Raw genomic sequence first — 19,925 nt, 5'->3', positions numbered from 1 at the left:
TAGAATCACCTTTCTAGTAAGTCCCTCGATCTCAAATCCTGGACTCAGCAACAGAACCTCAGGAAACAGCCTAAAAGCCCCTGGGTTCATTCTAAATTACAGATAAAACACATGGTCCTGTAGGATTATTGTCAGAATAAGAAAATACCTGATTATTAAAAAGCAGTAATGATGCTAGCAACAAGTATAAGATACACACCACAAACCAGAAAGACTCCAGGCGGTACCTGAAGTTTGAACCTTAACATGGGTTCATCAGTAGCTCTGTGGTTTTGCACAAGTTACTAAACCTTTGAGGGCCCTAGCTCTTTTAAATTGGGACAGTTAAAATAGGGTACTGCACAAAAGAAGTGAGCACTGTACAGGGAGTTATAGCAAATGTTTACTAAATGACTTCTTTGCCAGCATTCTTTGTGTACTGTGCCAAGATCTTTGTCTTCCTGTAATGAAGTTCTCAGCTACTGAACCAACCATAAAAACAACAAACTTACTCCTATGTGAGTGCAGCTAATATTTCAGTATACTAGACCTATAAAAGTATGTTCTTCCCTACGGGTGATAAATATCGTCACATCTCAAGCTAGTCAAATAACACATACTTGGAAAACTTTCAAAAGCTCTCAAAGTTTCCCTTTAGTAACACTATGCAATTTCTGGGAAATCAGGCCAAATATATCCAAACCTTCCACCAGAGGACGCTCAGAATACCCTCTTTGCAACTACCTAGTCACTGAATTTGCCCTTTGGTTTCGTTTCCTGTAGAGAAGTTTTGAAAACCCCTTCTGACTTTTGGCATGCTTACTTATATTTTATATTCAAATTGTCTGCTAGGAGGCAGGAACTAGGGAAGAAAGGAAATTCCCAGGATTAGGGGAAGATGCTCATCAGAACTCCTGACAGCTAAACTAAAGGACAACTGTTGGAACTAGCCCTTACCAAGCCCTCCTCAAAGCAGCTTTTCTACCAGCTCTGAAAGATATCTGCTCCATATTTTATAGGTAAGTTAAGATCAGGGGTGGGTCAGCGGGGGAAGAGGGCAGAAAAGATTTGCAATGTTCAGTTATTTTTAAAAGTATTCCATCCAAGATAGGGTGCAAATTTGCCCAATACGCTACATAAAGAACCTACTAAAGACTAAATTGTGGTGTAGCTAGATAGACAGTAAAATTTGGTGAATGTCTGCTGTTTGTTTCCTGCTGAATTAGACACAATACCGGTGGGGACTGAAAGTCTGAAATGTCTTAATATGTTTTTCTTCCTTTGTCCTCCTTGTCCTGTTGGAATTTATAACTGCAACGTAAGTTACCTTTGTGTTTAATAACAGCTGGTTTAAACTGCAGTCTGAAAGTTTCAAGAAATTTTCGTTGTTTTCATGATAAAGAGCAATAAATTAAAATACAATCAACATAAATATTTGCTGGCATTGTGAAGGACAAAAAAAAAAAAAAAAAAAAAAAAAAATCCAAGCAGGTTGGCTTATGCCTGTAATCCTAGCAGTTTGGAAGGTTCGTGTAGGAGGATCATAGGTTCAAAACCAGCCTCAGCAAATTAACCAGGCTATAAGCAACCTAGAAAGACCCTGTCTCAAAAAAAAAAAAAAAAAAAAAAAAAAAAAAAAAAAAAAAAAATTAAAACCTGGGAATGTGGCTCAGGGGTTAAGGACCCTTGAATTCAATCAATTTCTGGTACCCCCCCTCCAAAAAAAAAAAAAAAAAAAAGAGAGTGAGGAAAGAAGGTAAAAAAAAAAGAAGTTGAAACCGAGAGTGAAAAATGAATGAAGAAGCTTCTTGAAAACAGCAATATTTTGTTATCCATAGTCTTGTACTTCGAGTGTATTTGTTTTTTGAGTGTAGATTTCTTAATTCAAACATAATTTTGACTTGGTTTCATCATCCTTACCACCTGCCCTTGGCAGCCTCCCTAGTCTTATTTTTTTCATTTTTTAAAATTTGTCTTAATTAGTTATACATGACAGTAGAATGCATTTTGACACATCGTATACAAATGGAGTATAATTTCTCATTCTTCTGGTTGTTTTCATGTTGGTTTCCATTTCTTCTTTATTGTCTTTGCTGTTACAAATCACTTAATTCAGGAGCTCCCAAACTGACTCAATATTGGTCGGATACCTTTGGTCATTCTTCAGAACTCCTCCCTCCTCTTATTTCCATGCCACATGCTCATGCATCTAATATTTGTTTGATTTCCATGTATCTCCTTGATCATTGGCTTTTCTCTAAAAAGTGAATCGAAAGCAAACAATAAAAGCAACAATTAGAAACACAAAACCTGAGATAGACTGTCTTGGTTCAAAGAGAATTGTTTCTTCTGAAAAAATACATCACCAGCATTTCTGAGAAATTTCTAATATTTCTTGGCATTTTTCTGCTTTGTACTTTTTTTTTCTTCTCCTGCAAACCTTTCTTTTTTAAGGTAGTATCTGTACTGATCTAAATACAGAATCATTTACTTCCACTTTTTAGGAGATAGGCTTAAAAAGTTGAATGAAATGCCAATGTGATAGCTAATTACAGGGCTGAGATCAGAAATAAAATCTTCTGCAAAGCCAAACTTTGGGTTTATTTTCTGTGTTTTGATCCACTCTTAACATTTGCTTTTTCATTTATAAAAGTTGTGGACCTCCACCAGAGTGGGAGAGAATGCATCCCAGAGGAAACACACAGGCTGAGTTGTAAGTGGCAGAGCAGCAGTTATGTGTGTGGTTCAAACACAGTAAATATTCCAAGATGTTCAAGAGATTTGGCTCTTGTGAAAGCACTAAAGATGCTATCCAGCTAGCACCTGGGAACAACATATAAAACACTATTATTAATATCGATTCACAGAGCTAATGCTTTTCATGGGGAAGTTCAAACCCTCAAAGCTGTTCTCTCCTGTTTTAGTAACTTCACCTTAAAGCATGAACGTTTGCATAAATTTGGTTTATAAATATCTGTTTTGTAGCTAATTGTTGTAGACCATCATTGGAATTTTCCCACATCTTTGTAAACTAAATACAATCCTAGCCCCTGTTACATGTAAGTCAGGCAACTAGAATTCTACTAATATAAGGTGCCAATATTTCATTAGAAGTGGATTGGAATGAAAAGACATCTGCCATCTGAGCTTCTAAATTTATTGTGAAATTGCCTCTTTCTGGGTCTGCTTGCCCTGGGCGTTTCCTGCCTCTGAAACCATGGTGCCATACAATTTGTGAATGGACTTCCTATTATTTGTTCCCAAGCAGGAATTTCTGTTTTAATTTGTCTTTAATCAGGATGATTGACAGGTCATCAGCTATGAGAAAGAGAGAATGGGTCTTCACGATCATTAAATCCAGCAATAACAACAAAGAAACTGACAGTTTCTATAGTCTGCTAGTAAAAAGAATCCAGATGTTTTAATTTAAAGATTTCCATGAAAAATGAATTCAAGTAGATAGTGGATTTTTAGCTTCTATGTAAATAATTCTTCCTAAAATGGAAAAAAAAAAAATAAACCTCTCCTTATGATATGGCAGACAAAACCAAGTATTTGCTTATGTCTCCTGTAGCTTTAAAATATTTTGTAAGACTCCTCAGGTTGCAGGAGTTGACGCCCAGAATAGAAATTAAATTAACATTAATTAAAGGAAAAATTTTTTTCACTCTTGTAGATAGTCATAAAATGATCACACTTCCAAGTTTTGTTTCAGTAAAGGACATTATTAACTAAGTTAAAAAACACTTAAAAATATAACTTACAGTGAACACTTGAATTTATTGGAAAATGCATCATAATGGTATAGAATTATTTAATGCAATGCAGTTTGTTCATGGACCTAGATAAGAGAAAAACAAAAATTTATATTTAGCAAATAATAGAAATGAATAATCAAACTAGGGATTTAAGGAGACAAAAACTAAGAAACATGAGTAAATCAAAATCCAGTGGCATGAGTTAGATGCAAAGAATCAGTAGGTAAGATTTAGGAAATGAATTTTTCTATGTGTCCACCAAATATTTGAGAATAAGCAGGGTAACTGATAGTAGGCCTATGACCTACTTACTGTGGCGCTTTCTACTACTTCTTTTTATATTTTGTTTCTCAATGTCTTCAGAAACTTAGGCCATGATGGGGAACAGTTATGTTTTCAGGTTCAATAAGCAAATGGATTTCTCTGCTTCAAGAGTAGAAACTGCTGCCCGTCCCACCTCTTCCCTTGCAGACAAAGTAACATCCCAGACATGGCCTCAGACATGGTCATGCCAGGCCCTATATGCCTCATTGAGAGCAAGGAGGGGCAGCTAATGGTCAAGCAGGAAGCCCTGGAGATCCTGTCAGCCATCACACAGCCTGTGGTGGTGGTGGCCATCGTGGGCCTTTACCGCACGGGCAAATCCTACCTGATGAACAAGCTGGCTGGGAAGAGAAAGGGTGAGTGCCACCAGCAAAGCTCTGCTGAGCCCTCTGTCCACTGCACTGTGGGTGTCCAGCATGGGGATGGAGGGAAGAAAGTTAGAGTCAGGGAGGGACAGTGAAAACCAAAGTTTGGGCCACAGCTGAGCCTTTTAACTTGGGGAGCTATAGGACAGCTTTCATCCTTGACATGAACTCTTTTTAAAAATGTTGTCCTTAATGTCTTTCTGGGAGAAATATAATATTTTCCCCACATCAATGCAATAATTTCCATATGTGCAATTATAAACTTTAAAAATATTTGTAGCATATTATTATGAGAAGTATAAAAATTTCCCACTTGTGGATTTTGACCTTATTTCCCCATTTCTGTATAGTAATGGAGGTCCATACTTGTATTTTCTGCTGTTTCCTTATCTTGCTTTCCTTAACCCCTAACATAATTATCAAGAAACTACCCAATTTCTAGATCCCCTTCTCAATGATGACCTCTGCACTCTCCTCTGCAGGCTTCTCTGTAGGCTCCACAGTGCAGTCTCACACCAAGGGAATCTGGATGTGGTGTGTGCCTCATCCTGAGAAGCCAGGACACACCCTAGTTCTGCTGGACACTGAAGGCCTGGGTGATGTAGAGAAGGTAAAAACAGATTATTCTTTTATGATTAAACTCTTTATCACTCATCCTTCTTTTATAAGGAGTCTTTCATTTTGTTTTACGTTTTCTTTTTGTTTTTATAAATTTGTACTTCAACTTGACTGGACTATGTTACCCCTCATTATTTCTTTCTACTTTCAATAGTGTTTGGAAGTCTGAAGTGAGAAAAAAAAAATATATATATATATATACATATATATATATATGTATACAATTCAGAATCAGTATTAGTAGAACTACACTGATGTTTTGCTTAGTCGTTCCTAGATGCATAAAAATGATGCAAATAAATCACAGTACAATCCTGGTCCTGCACTGATTATGGTTAGTAGTCGGCTCTGGGTGAGATGAACTTCAGTTCAAACCAGGGCTCTGGCACTTGTAGCTCTCTGATGCTGACAAGAAGAATGAGTCTCCCTAAATTTTTTATATTCTCTTTTGTCTTATCCAACTAATCATTGGGGAAGTAGACACGTGGGTCTTTTCTAGTTATATTTTAATAAGTATTTTGCAACCAGTTTACAGAATAAAATGCATTGGATTTGCACAACTTGACCATTCCCTAAATATTCCTATCATAAGTAATTAAAGCTACTCAAGTAAAGTCACTAAACTCAGACTTGGGAAAAGATGTACACAGTTGTCTCTTCTTAGCTGATTTTTGTACCTAACCAAACACTCTCTTAAATGTCCAGTGTTTTTTTATGTTTTCATTTTGATTTTGATATTGACTTTTGATTTACCAAGATGCTATGCTGGTAAACCCAAATACAACCTTCATTTCCTCTTCTACAAAATGGAGATATTAATTATGAACTCATCTCACAGCACTAGAATTAGACATCTAAGATCAGTAAAGTAAACTCTCTTGTAGATAATAATTATTCAATAAAATAGATATATGAACTGTGCACATAGGTCAATTTTGTTTTGGTATACAGAAAACCTTGATTTTAACTACTCTGGATTCCCCATTAACTTTGACTGCTTGTTTTGCAATTATCTAACTATAAGAAGGACTAGGAGTTAGAAATGTAGCATCAGTATGAATTTATCATGAGAAAACCAGGAAAGTTCATGTGTCTGACAATCATTTGTTCTTTCCCTGCTTAGCATTTGTGTATCAGGATTTTATTTTAATGATTGTTCATGTGGGAATGCCATAAGACATGAGTTAAATTTGTTCTGACTTCTAGGATGATGACAAGAATGATACCCAGATCTTCGTTCTGGCAATCCTTCTGAGCAGCACCCTTGTATACAATAGCATGAGCAAAATTGACCAGGGTGCTATCGACCTACTGCAGTATCCTTTTGTGGTCCAGGGTGGCACCCAAGCCATGGGTGAGAACACCACTCACCAACTGTAGGTCTGTAAGACATTATGTATCTGCAAAAAGAAAATGGGTAAACACTTAAAGTACAGTAAAGAGACCTCATATTCAGTGATGATGAAATGTTGATTTGGTTAAGTGCCAAACAGAAAATAAAGGCTTGGGGAACATGGAATCAAATATGGGCTTAGATGGTATGTTACTTCTGCCAGTATTCCTTAATCATCTCAGCATTGTGACAGAACTGACAGATCTACTCAGATCAAGAGTGTCACCTGACCTTGATGTCGAAGATGCCAATGACATTGTAAGCTTCTTTCCAGACTTGGTGTGGACTCTTAGAGACTTCTACTTAAGCCTGGAAACAGATGGACAACTCATTACAGCAGACGAATACCTGGAGAATTCCCTGAAGACAAAGCAAGGTAAATGGGCTTTGGTTTTGGAACAAGGAATAAAAGAAATGATCTCTTTAGGGTAGAAGGTTAAATATATGGTTTTCCCTATTTATCCATCTAGATGTTTTACAGAATAAGTAATGAATATTATTAATTTTCAATGAACTAATAGGTTCAATGTCAAATTCTATTATTCCCTTGTTTGTGGGAAAAATATTCTTTCCTTTTTTTGATTAAATACTTTTCATCTGGTTGCCTAGGTTTTATGAAGATATATTAATCTGAGTAACACCAGGGTAAAGGATTTGTATTTAAGGAGAATAGATTCATGTGAATGTAAATTTTAAAGAAAATAAATTCTGATTTTCCTTCTCCAGGTAGTGATCAAAGAACTCATACTTTCAATTTGCCCCGTCTGTGTATTCAGAAATTCTTTCCATCAAAGAAGTGCTTTGTCTTTGACCCACCCACTCACAAGAAGCTTTCCCAGCTAGAGACACTGCAGGATGATGAACTGAGTCTTGAATTTGTACAGCAAGTGGCAGAATTCTCTTCCCACATCTTTACAAAGTCCAAAATCAAGACACTTCCAGGAGGCATCAAGGTCACTGGACCTCGTGAGTACCTCTTCCAGGATTTTTCCTCTATTCAACATAACGTGTATCATGTAAGAGAGTCCTTGTGCCAACATTGAGAGATGCATAAGCAATTATCACTGTGCAAATCATATGCATCATGTTTGTAAAGCTATAGTGAATATGAAACACATTTCTAGTATTTGTTTTAGAAATGCCTCTAAGGTTACATGAAATAGGAACATAATAAAGATAAGATAAAGTTAAAGATGTTGTATCATTCATTCTTCTACTGTTGACATAGATTAGCTCGTATGTGTTGGCAGTATTTATTCAAAAAATATATTGGATTCTTAAGGTATGTCACAATCTTTGAAGACACAAATGAACAATTTATACCTGTTCCTTATAGAAATTAAACATGGTTGATACAAATGTTGATCTGAGGCCCAAATAAACCTCTAAATCTCTAGAATCTCTAAAAATATCTAAGCACACTTCTTGCTATAACTTTCCCTAACAACTCTTATGTTTCAGAACTTCTTATAAATAATCACTATATTATGGAGTAAAGTTGAGTGCAAAGGACATCATGAGTTCAAAGCTGGTCTCAGCAATTTAATGATTCCCTAAGCATCTAGGTGAGACTTTGTCTCAAAATAAAATGTAAGGAGTGCTGGGATTGTGGTTCAGTGGTTAAGCGTCCCCTTAGTTCAATCCCTCATAGAAAAAAAAAAAAGAAAAGATATATATATATATATTTTTATATATATATATATATAAAATCTCTGAACATATGTATATATATGTATGTGTGTGTATTTCATGCATGCATATGCATGACTTTTATATGACCATGTGCTTATTTCTCCATGTAGGATTAAATAATAACATACATCTAGACATTTTTCCTATTTTTATTCTTTCACCCTTGTTTCTTTTTCCTAAGAAGAAAATACTTGCCTTCCTCATCTCACCAGTTCCCAAAGGAATTTGTCTGGGACACTTGGATACAGTTCAGAATGCTGAAAAGTTGAGGGCAATGCATTGTTAAATGAATGTTCTTAGAATTAATTGACATAGATTTTCTCTGCAAAAAGCACAAGCGTCTCTTCTTCCCTCTGTGAAGGTCTAGAGAACCTGGTGCTGACCTATGTCAGTGCTATCAACAGTGGGGATCTGCCCTGCATGGAGAATGCAGTCCTGGCCCTGGCCCAGAGAGAAAACTCAGCTGCAGTACAAAAGGCCCTTGCCCACTATGATGAGCTGATGGTCCGGAAGGTGCAGCTGCCCACAGAGACCCTCCAGGAGCTGTTGGACCTACACATGGCCAGCGAGAGAGAGGCCATAGAAACCTTCACAAAGAACTCTTTCAAAGATGAAGACCAAAGTTTCCAGAAAGAACTACAGGTAATTATTCATTTTTCTGGTTCATGGACATTAGGGTTAATAGAGGAAAAATATTGCTATGAACGATACAATAGAATTTGTTTAAGAAAAGCAATTCTTTATAGATTGGAAAACAATGGTGGTCATTAATGTGGCATGATATACTTTCATTCTGTAAACAAAAAAAGTGTAAATATTCTGGGCCCTTTAGAGTCTGAATTTTTCACGTATGCATATAGATCATCACATTTACCGTTTATCAGCTACGGGATTAATTTGATTGATTTCATTCCTTTAAAACATTTGCAAAGTATTATTTTATTTTTTCATTAATTAAGCAGAGAGAACTGTCCTGTGGATCTACTAAATTATGATTAGAATTAATAACGTAAACCGATATCATTCTAACTAGTTATTCACGCCTACTTTCTGCTTGAAGGTAGAAAAACACTGAAACAAGAAATGTTGGAAATCAGTAGACTGCATATAAAATGAGAGCTTAGGTGTAGGGGTCTGTGGTCAAAGATCACATTTAAGCAGAAATTATAAGAGAGAGGGGTTTCAGGATATTTCATACCCAATAGTAAACATTTTTCATAGTCTCTTGTCCTTGCAACTTTCTCAGGTTTGCTGGAAAGGGTTTATATTTGCTTATATTCCTTGATTTTGCTAGGAAAAGTAGAATCTTTAAAACATAAATTCCAGAAGTACTAAGGTGTTGCTAACATCTCTGTGGCTTCCTGTCCCTTGAAGACCCTACTAGATGCAAAGCAGAAGGATATTTGTAAGCAGAATGAAGAAGCCTCTTCAGATCGTTGCTCAGTTTTGCTTCAGGATATTTTTGGTCCTCTGGAAGAAGAAGTGAAGCAGGGGCTTTATTCTAAGCCAGGAGGCCATCATCTCTACCTTCAGAAGACAGAGGAGCTGAAGAAAAAGTACCACCAGCAGCCCAGGAAGGGAACACAGGTATCCCTGATCCTATCTATTAATTGTGGGAATTACTGGGGTCCCTCTAAAAAACCATTGAGGATAAAAGAAAGGACATACCTATAGGAACAGAGCTGAGATTGATAACTCTGCCTCAGACTTACTCTGTCAATGAATGAGCTTGCATGGGAATTTTGTGCCTGGTGTTTAGTTTTAAGTGTGGATACATTCAGAGTCCAAACAGTGTCAGCAGTTCTGCTTCCTTTTGCTTTTCCAGCACCTACTTCCTTATTGTGCTCCATTTTCCTAACTATGCACTTCATTTCAAATAGGCTTGTCTCACATGACAACAAAGAGCTACCTCTGGGTCTAAGATCAACTATCCTTGATGTCCTAAGCCTCTGGGGACAGAGCATGCATGCCTTTCCCTGTACCCATATCTGTCACCCACAGACTGTGTGGGGATGGAATAAGTAACCCTTGGAGGTGTGGGCCGGCTGGAAAAAAAAAGTCTGAAGAATATCAAGAAATAAAGCAAAAGATGTCAGAAAATATTTGAAGCAGGGACGTGACAGATGGAAGAGACCTGATGATTCTGGTCCTAACGAAGGGAAAAATTCCACCAATACTTTATTTATAGTAAAACACACCAGAGGAATTTGGTTCTTCAAAGGTAAACAAGAAGTGAGAGGTTGTAGGGAATTGCCCTGTTGGAGACTCACACTTGTGCAGTAATTCCTCCTCCTCCAGGCAGCTGGTGCTTCAAGGCTACCTAGGTATACTGGTACCTCTTTCACCACAGGGTAGCAGGCCTCTGAATTCAAAGCTATCAAACCCATAAATACCATAGCAGCCATGGGATCTGCCCATTAACAGCAGCTACCTGCAAATGGGCATGTCTTTCTACACCTTCACATGGAAAGATTCCTAGTTGCAGTAGTCAAGCTGTCCAAGGTATGAAGTTCAAAGCAATAATTCATTTGCCACTCCTGATACATATCAGCCTTTAAAACACTCAAATGGCAGTATTTTTCCTCCTGTGAACAAGTTCTTTTCATCTAGTGGCCTTGGGTGCTCTGATTGGCCCAGTCAGTCTCTGGCTCCCATGTGTGGAGAGGCTTGGTGGACCTCTCCATCATGCAGGCAGAGAACTTTCTAAGAGGAAAAGATGCTTGATAGAACAAGTAATATGATTTTATCACTTTGGCTATCACCACTGCAAATTCTAACTTCCTGTTTTTGGGGTTCCTAGGCTGAGGAAGCTCTGCAAAAATATTTAAAGTCCAAAGAGTCTGTGAGTAACGCTGTTCTTCAGACAGACCAGGCTCTCACAGCCAAGGAAAAGGAGACAAAAGGTGAGAAGAAAACAGAAGCAATGCAAGAGAGACAAGAAATGTCCAAATTTGAAATTCATGTGTTCTGGCCTAGCTGGGATCATTCAACTAGAGGAAGACAGGCATAAAGGTTCCTATGGCTTCAGGCAGTATCTGAGTATGGCCATGATCAGCTGCAGTATGATTATGTGGAATGAAAAACGATGCCAGGGAGTTTTCTCTGTGTAACAAATGAGGGTGGGAGGCCCAAGGAAGGGACAGAGTTGTCCTAGAGGGTTTTACGTTTCTTCTTCCTCTTCAGAGGCACGTGTGAAAGCAGAGGCTGCCAAGGCTGAAGCAGAAAGGCTGGAGGCAGCTCGTAGGCAGAACCAGCAAATGATGGAGCAAAGAGAGAGACTCCATCAGCAGCAAATAAGACAAATGGAGATAGAAAGAGCAAACTTCCTGGCACAACAACAGAGGGAGCAGGAACGTCGGCTGCAGGTATTCATCAATTGCTGAATCTTTGGGTTGTGTTTCTGTCCCTTCCCTATAAAGATGAGAGCATGAAACAGTGGCCATGGGTGAGATGCAAACTACCATGGTGGCTCAGGTCAGGGGCTGTGGAACCGAACGCTGGGCATGTATCCAAGCTCCACCTGTACCAAATGCATGGTTTAAGCAAGTTATCTACTTCCTCTGTGGCCCCTTTTCTTCGTGTTTGGAATGGAAATGTTGGTTATACATATTTTATAAGGGTATTGTGATAATGAAATACATAGTATTCGAGTTTATAATGGTGTTTGGCATAGAGGAATAATATGAATTTTTATGTATAAACTAGGCATTTCTGTCTCACAGTGATTAGCCTTTTCTATCATTTTGTTAATTGCTCTGTACAATCCTTTGCCCTGATCATACCTTGTTACATCAGTTTCCTCTTGCAGTGTCTTTGCTCCTCTGTCACCTCTGGTTCTCCTGGCCCTGAACTCAACAGTGCTTGCTTAGTCAAGTCCTTTAGTTTGTCATCATTCAATAAGCAGGGGTTCTTATTTCTCAAGCACTGTACAAAGCCCTCTGCATTCATTCTCTCATCTAATCTATTTACTGTGAAGCAGCACTGATGTGTCCCCCATTTTATATGAGGTAATCAAGGCCCCAAGGAGATAACTAAATGCCAGAATCTCACAGACTTGTGAGTCATTGTAGGTGTCTTTCAGTGAGTGGGATCCACAGTGGCAGTGCTCCTGAGAACCTGGTGGGGACTTCCTATGTGAGCACCTCATGAGACAGACAAGGTCCCAACCTTTGCCCTGGCTTACCAGGGAACCTGTGGGTACCCGCTTTTCAGTAACTACTCTAGGGCACTTTGGGGATTGCAGCTCTTTCCTGAAGGACATTATGGGAAAACTCTGATGTTTGATCTGCTCAGTCTTTACTTGTACTTCTCCATCCCAAGTGTGGTGACCTGGAACATGTCCCTCATCTAAGACTCAGACACCTCTCCTGAGTGTATGTCAGTCACCTAGACATTGTGCTTTTGGGGCAATTTCTTCTCTTACAAACACAGTTAATATATTCCTAAAAATGGAAATGAGATTGGGAAAGAGATTTGAGGTCAAGATATGATTAAGATTACTCAAAGCGACTGTGTAGTGTAAGAGGGAAGGGAGCATTGGAGTGGAATTCTATAAAGACCAGAATTTCAGGGACTAAACCAATGTTTCTGGAGCTAGAGGAAGAGGAATGTGAATAATTGTAGAAGTAAGCATGAGTGGAAGAAGGAGATTCAGGGACTGTTAATTGTTTCTGAGGATTAAGGGAGGTAAGAAGAAGTCAATGGTTTAGGCAATCAGAATGAAGCAGACCTTACTTTTTGCCAAGTCTTATAGTATCTCTTTTTCACTTAGGAAGAGGCTGAAAGGCTCAGGTTGGCCCATACAGCTGAATTGTCAAGGTTTCAAGATCAGATCCAGCATTTACAAAGGACAATGTCTGAGCCACAAGCTACTCAATGTATCATACTCTAAAGTGCTGAACAACAGAGATTCCCGTTATTTTTTTTTTCATGGAAGACACAAAGGAACAAGAAACTAGGGAATTTGGGACAATCAACATTTAAATAATCCAAACACTTCTACCTAATCTTCCAGTTTGTCTCTAGTTATTGCAAGTTACCTCAGTGTCTAGGTATCGCAAGTTGCCACATGGGCTCAGTTAGATGGAACATTACCCAGGTCCTGAGCTCAGTTTAGCATCACTCCTATTGCTTGTTATGTGCTGGATGCCATCTGAGGGAGGCACCAATTGTGAAGTGGGAACAATCTACAGTTCTCAACTGGGTGGAGACTGCTATTCTAAGGACCATTGTGCAAATCACCAGCACTGTGTCAACCTTCTGCAAAAAGAAATCCCAAGCTGAAGGAAAACAGTGTTATGAAATGAAGATCTGTAGAGGATGAAAGGAAATACTACTGTGGAAACTGTGTCATAGGCTTAAGGCTGAAGAAAAGTCATTTTCCTTTTTACTCACCCACACTAAGTCATAACTTAGAGCATGTTATAATAGGTAGCAACTTATATTTGACTTTAATATTTTTGTGTTACATATTTATAATACTTTAGAGTTTTTAAATAAGAGGCATAAATAATAATGTGTAATGAGTCAAAATTCCAATGGTGCTCATTTAATTTTACACTTGCTACAATGCTAAAGTTAAATCAACATAGTATATGAGAGCTTGCTGATATTTTTTAAAAGTATTGATTATATGAATACATGTTAGTGCAAAGTTTTAACTATAAAATATTTTTAAGCCGTGACTCTATTGCTTTATTTTTATGTCTCTCAGTAGTTAAAATTCTATGGGAAATGCTTCCGAATTTCCCTCAGAAGATTAGGAATTACTTTAAAACTAGAATTAAAACTCACTTTGCTATACCTTTTCATTTGTTCTGTTTGTTGTGTTTAACTCTAGTAAAAATCTGTTTTAAAAAAATTATAGAAACACTCCACAAAGCTCTGTTTTTTTTTTTGTCCCTCACTTATAACTGTTTGCTTCTGTACGGGATTTTCTGTTGGGTGATATTATAGGATCTTCAGTTTTTTTAAAGTTCTTTAAAATATGGTTTACTCATATAGAGAAGAAAAACACATTAATGCTAATGTCTGTACTTTTTCTTATGCTTTGAAGTGTTTTATATCGCAGAACTTCTCATATTACAGCAGCAATATTAAACATGTACAACTTCTCTGTTCCTTAGCATTATAAGTTGTTAGTAACAGTAGCTAATATTTTTTCAGGATTCACCATGTGCCAACTACAGTCACTGTAGTAACTCATGCATTGCTCACAAAATCCTTTGAATATGCAGTATGCTTTATTACACTTATAATTACTTAAAACTATTTTTATGTTCATTAGTGTTATTATTATTAAAGTTATTACTTTTAAGGCCTTGAAGATAATCAAGTCATCTAAAAGCAATGCCATGCTTTGGAACCTACATTAATAATCATCTCGATACTGTCTCTCTTGTCTTTTTAGTGAGTCAGAAATATTAAGTAATATGTTAAAATTTAGAGAAAATTACTAAAAGAATGAAAACCAAAAGCACAGTGTCAAAATAATATGAAAATACTCAATATTAAAAAGCAGAGAAATTGTCAAAAATAAAAGTTAAAAGTGTGGTAATGACTCTTGAATATACAGATCACCGATGGAGCATAATAGAAAGTCCTCCCCCCAAAAATCTGTATAGAAAAAATGGAGGTTAAATATAGACTTTTAAATAGGAACAGACAACTGCCTGGCCACTTAGAAAAAGATAAGTCAGAACCAGTCCTTATAACTTACAGTAACAACACCACCAACAACAAAAAGTTTAAAGTGTAAAGATATAAAACACATTTAAAAATTCAAGGTTGTATTTCTTATGATCCTATAGGAGATGGTCTTTCTGTGATTCAAACCTATTTCCAAATGTCTCTTGATCTCATAATTCATTCAGTTAAAACACATTCTCTTGATCCTTTTCAAAGCAAAATGTTGATAAATTGTGTCCCCTTCTCTGTTTATAAAAATTATAAAATAAGACACATTCAGAGGAGTGCATCACATATGAAGCATACAAATAATATAAATAAAAAAACCATGCCCTAGAAAAATAAATTCAGCAGTGTTAAAACCAAAGGAGTGCATTACAACCTATGACAAACCTGTTAGAGACAACCAGTATCACAACATTTGAATTCCTCCTGGATTTTATCATATACAAGTTATGTATGAAATAATGTAATTTAGTTTGACCTGCTTTCTGTATAAATCAGATTTTATTGCGTGTCATCTTTTGTACTTTGTTTCATTTCTTAAAGATATTAATAAGATTCTTCTAGTTCATTGTGTAGTTGAAAAATGTATATATTGTATAAAGTAAAATCAAGTTTTTTTCATACTATTGATAAATATGTAAATTATCATGTTTATCTTTTATGAAATATTGTTAAGGATATTTTTAAATACATTTATATATGAACACATGTATATGTATCATATATATGTATATATATTCATGTACATGCAAAATTCCCTTGTGTAACAGCCCTAGGAGTGGACTTCCAGGTCATAGAGGAGATGAATCTTGTCCTTCTACATCAGGTTTGCCATGACTTCAAAGTTTCTGTAGCAATTTACATACTTCCCAACACAGTATGATGGTCTCCACACCAACGTTTTCACATTTGGTAGTATGGGGGCTATGTGGTATATCTTAATGAGACATTAATCTGCATTTTTCTCATACAAATGAGGTGGAACACCTCTTCCTGTGTTGGTTTACTAGTTTTTTTTTTTCGTGTTTTGCAACATCTTTGATGTCTTTCGTATCATGTTCTGCCTTTTTTATTCTTAGAAGATTTTGAAACATAAAGGACATGACTTTCTGTGGGTTGAACGATTGTCAAAGGAATTTCTCCTTCTATGACAACAATTTTCATAGAATTTTTGTGAAAAAAGTTTTAATTTTATTGTAGTCCACAATATTTTACTTTATGGTAGATTGTGTGTTTGTGTATTTCTTTCTGTGTGTGTGTCTTCAGTCACATTTTATTTTGTGTACCTCTATATTTGAGTAAAAACTGAAGGTCTATGTGGTGTGAATTTGGGGTCAAAAGTATTTTTCTGAAGAAGGATGACCTATTTTCCCCAAACAATTTAAGCAGAAGATAGTCTTTGTCTCTAACCTTATGAAGAAACAACTCTATGTTAAATATCAGTATGTGACTGTATCTGGGCCTCTCTTCATTGTTCTTTTGACTTATTTACCCATTCAGGTGCAAGTATAGCAATGCATTATTAACTGAATTTGAATAAGTTTTTCTTCTGCTATACTCAGTCTTTGTACAATGTTCTTCAAAAGTTTCTTGACTCTACTTGAACATTAGCATTTCCACATAAATTTTAGGATCATTCTATACCTACCAGAAAAGTTTGCATTTTCACCAGGATTCCATTGAATCCATTAAAAAGTTTTTCATCATCTTTATTTTTAAAAAATCTCTGTGTTTACATTGATTTATGAAACTTTATACTGGGTAAAGAATTTGGGGTTGCCATTTTCTATTCAATATCTTAGAGATGTTTGTCAGTTTTCTCTCACTTTTTGTGCTTATTCTAATTAGTTATGCATGCCAGTAGAATGCATTTCTACTCATGTTACCCAAATGGAGAACAACTTTTCAATTATCTGGTTTTATACAATGCAGAGTCACACTGTTCTATATACATACATGTATATAGGGTATACATGTCCATCTCATTCTGCCATTTTCCCCCAAACCCCCTCCCCTTCCCCTCATGCTCCTCTGCCCAATCCAGAATTCTTCCATTCTTCCCTTGCTCCCTCCATCCCATTATGGATCAACATTCACTTATCAGAGAAAACATTTAACCTTTGTTTTTCTGGCATTGGCTTACTTTGCTTAGAATGATATTCTCCAACTTCATCCATTTACTTGCAAATGCCAGAATTTCATTATTTCTTTAAAGTTGAATAATATTCCATTGTGTACATATACCACAGTTTCTTTATCCAGTTATCTATTGAAGGGCATCTAGGTTGGTACCACAATTTAGCTATTGTGAGTTGAGCTGCTATAAACATTGATGTGGCTGCATCACTGTAGTATACTGATTTTAAGTCCTTTGGGTATAGACTGAGGAGTGGGATAGCTGGGTCAAAGGGTGGGTCCTTTCCAAGTTTTCTGAGGATTCTGTATACTGTTTCCAGAGTGGCTGCACCAATTTGCAACTCTACCAGCAATGTAAAAGTGTAAAATGTAAAAACATTTTTGCCACAAACAATGGAGCACCTATGTGCATCAGAAAAACCCTTCTCGAATTCAAGAATCAATTAGACAACACCACAATAGTACTGGTTGACTTTAACACCCCTTTCTGAACACTGGATAGATCCTTCAAACAAAAACTAAATAAAGAAGGTAAAAACTAAAATATACAATTAATAATTAATACTTCAGAGACATATACAGAATATTTCATCCATTAATGCTGGATACACTTTTTGCTCACAACCCCATAGATCCTTCTGTAAAATAGATCATATCTTGGCCATAAAGCAACTCTTGGCAAATGCAAAAAAAGAGAGATAATATCTTGCATTCTATCAGATCATAATGGAATTAAATTAGAAATCAGTGATAGAATAAAAAAGTAGAAGCTCCACTAACACCAGGAGACTAAATTACATGGAATTGAAAGACCAATAGATAGTAGAATAAATTAGGAATGAAATAAGAAATACTTAGAGGTAAATAAGAATTGAAACACAACTCATGAAATCTCTGGGACACTATGAAAGAAGTTCTATGGAACGTCCTTGTGATGACCTCTGTTATTTTCCAAATATAATTCATCATTGTTTATAGAGACACTCAAACACTTTGTAACATTAACACAGATTCCCTTCTCACTTCGTTTTACAATTCATGCCCTCTTCAAGATATAGTTTTACTAGGAATTGCAAACATCGGTGAAACAGTTTTAAGATGAAATTTCCAATAAAAGTGTTTTACCACAGACTTAGCCCATTGAAACAAGGAGATACTGATTGGGTTACAGCTCTCATTTCACCTCTGATAATTCCTGCATTTACACAGGAGACATTAGAGTTCAACTCATATCCAAACCATAATATTCTGTTCCTGTTACCCAAAAGCTCTTGTCCATCTCAATGCAAAATGCATTCAGTACTTTACTAACAATCTCATTTTCCAGCATTGCCCAAAAGTCCAAGTAAAAACTCTCATTTGAGACTCATGGGAGACTACTGACTGTGAAACTCTAAAAACCAGAAGCAAGCTACATATATTCAAAAAAGAATGGCACAGTTGACATTTTCATTCTAAAAGGGAGGTATTGGGGCCAAGAAAAGGGAATGGGACCAAAACAAGATCCTAACCTAGCCAGGCAAACAGATCCTTTACCTCCATGTAGAGCATCTAGGACAAATGCTGGCAAAATGGGCACAACAAAGGACTTAGGCAGCCCCATCTTTTCGACCTTGCCAGTTGCAGCGCACATGGTCCCTCTTTTAGCCAGGCTCTCTTCACAGTCAGTAGGTTTTCCTGGCAGGAAGTCCACACTACTGGCATCTCTTAATTGCTGGAGTCTCTCTTCTCGCTTTGGCTTCACATTTGTAGTTAGACCCATTGCCCTCTCAGAGGCAGCCTACAAGGATTCCGACGCTGCTACTACAGTCTTTGTCACTTCTCAGGCCTGCCTTTGAAATCTTGGTGGAAGCCTTCATGACCTGCTGGCCCCAGGATTCTGCGTTCCAGGACACCAGAACCATGTAGGTGATGCCAAGGTCTGCTTCTGACCGGTGTGACGCTCGGCCCTGCTGGATCATGATGGTAGAGGCTCTGTGTTCCTGGGCAACTGAGCATGGTAACGTCTCAGGGAATTTGAAAAATGCAGGCACATTCTTTGCCAGAATATGTCACTAGTGACTTCTAGTTTAATCTTTAATAGAGACGTCATTCCCTTTTGGAACCTCATGAGCACTGTCCTTATAAACTTATTCTGATCTTCTGAGCTCCCGCCAGAATCACTAGTTAAGAAACTCTTACATTTTAAATCTTCTCCCTGCAAAACAGCCACAAAGTCTCTTGAACCACATGGTCAGGTTAGTCAAGCAACGCCCCCGCTCTTGGTACCAATTCTGTGCTTGTCAGCTTTTCGTCACTCTGACAAAAGTACTTAATGATAACAACTTAGAGGAGGGAAAGTCTATTTTGCCCATGCTTTCAGAGGTTTATTCCATGATAAGCCGACTACATTGCTTTGCCCAAGGTGAGACAAGCATGGTAGAAGAGCACTGCTCCATTCTTTATGGTCAGGAACCAGAGAGAGAGAAAGGCTAAGGAGTCACAGGGAGGTTGTACCCTTCTAGGGTTCATCCCCGGTGATCCACCTCCACTAAACATGCCCCATTGACTACAGTTGCCACCCAGTCAGTCCATTCAAACTAGGATGAATGTACTAGGTTAGAGCTCTCATCATCCAATCATTGAACCTGCGAATACACCTGCATTAGCAAAAGATCTTTTGGGAAACCTCATATCCAACCCATAACAAGGAATTTATACACATACATGCACATGTATGTATTTTTATCATTATGCAAAGAATACAAATGTTATTGACATGAATTCTTTTAAAGTAATGTGGGTGTGGAAAGCAAAGATAAGAAATTAACAAAACATATAAATTTCACAATAATTGGTGGACAAAAGCAACAGGAAGAAGTTTGGATAATCTGATGGTGAGTGGCCCAGGAGAGCTGTTCTCAGGTGGCTCAGAATCTCCATTTGGTCCAGAGACTGCTGTGTGGAGAAAGCATACTCTGGGCATTC

At 37.2% G+C, this 19,925-nt stretch overlaps 2 protein-coding genes across 2 annotated transcripts in view; both read left to right on the top strand.

The window, feature by feature from the left end:
- LOC306668095 (guanylate-binding protein 5-like) overlaps window positions 1-15,688 on the top strand; it is a 53,918-nt gene extending 38,230 nt beyond the window's left edge. Inside the window, 3 exon segments of the mRNA XM_079151153.1 lie at window positions 10,930-11,032; window positions 11,313-11,494; window positions 12,901-15,688. Of these exon segments, the coding sequence (XP_079007279.1) occupies window positions 10,930-11,032; window positions 11,313-11,494; window positions 12,901-13,020 (405 nt within the window). The 3' untranslated portion in view covers window positions 13,021-15,688.
- On the top strand, window positions 1,947-6,605 carry LOC306668183 (guanylate-binding protein 5-like). The gene is made up of 4 exons (XM_079151366.1): window positions 1,947-2,692; window positions 4,209-4,417; window positions 4,909-5,036; window positions 6,251-6,605. The coding sequence occupies exons 1-4, from the start codon at window positions 2,661-2,663 to the stop codon at window positions 6,422-6,424; spliced, it is 543 nt and encodes a 180-aa protein (XP_079007492.1). The 5' UTR covers window positions 1,947-2,660; the 3' UTR covers window positions 6,425-6,605.
- Window positions 15,689-19,925: the final 4,237 nt, after the last annotated feature.

Source organism: Sciurus vulgaris (genome assembly GCF_902686455.1).
Source record: "Sciurus vulgaris genome assembly, chromosome: 1".
NCBI classification, from domain to species: Eukaryota; Metazoa; Chordata; class Mammalia; order Rodentia; family Sciuridae; genus Sciurus; species Sciurus vulgaris.
This window is presented reverse-complemented; position numbering and strand designations above follow the sequence as displayed.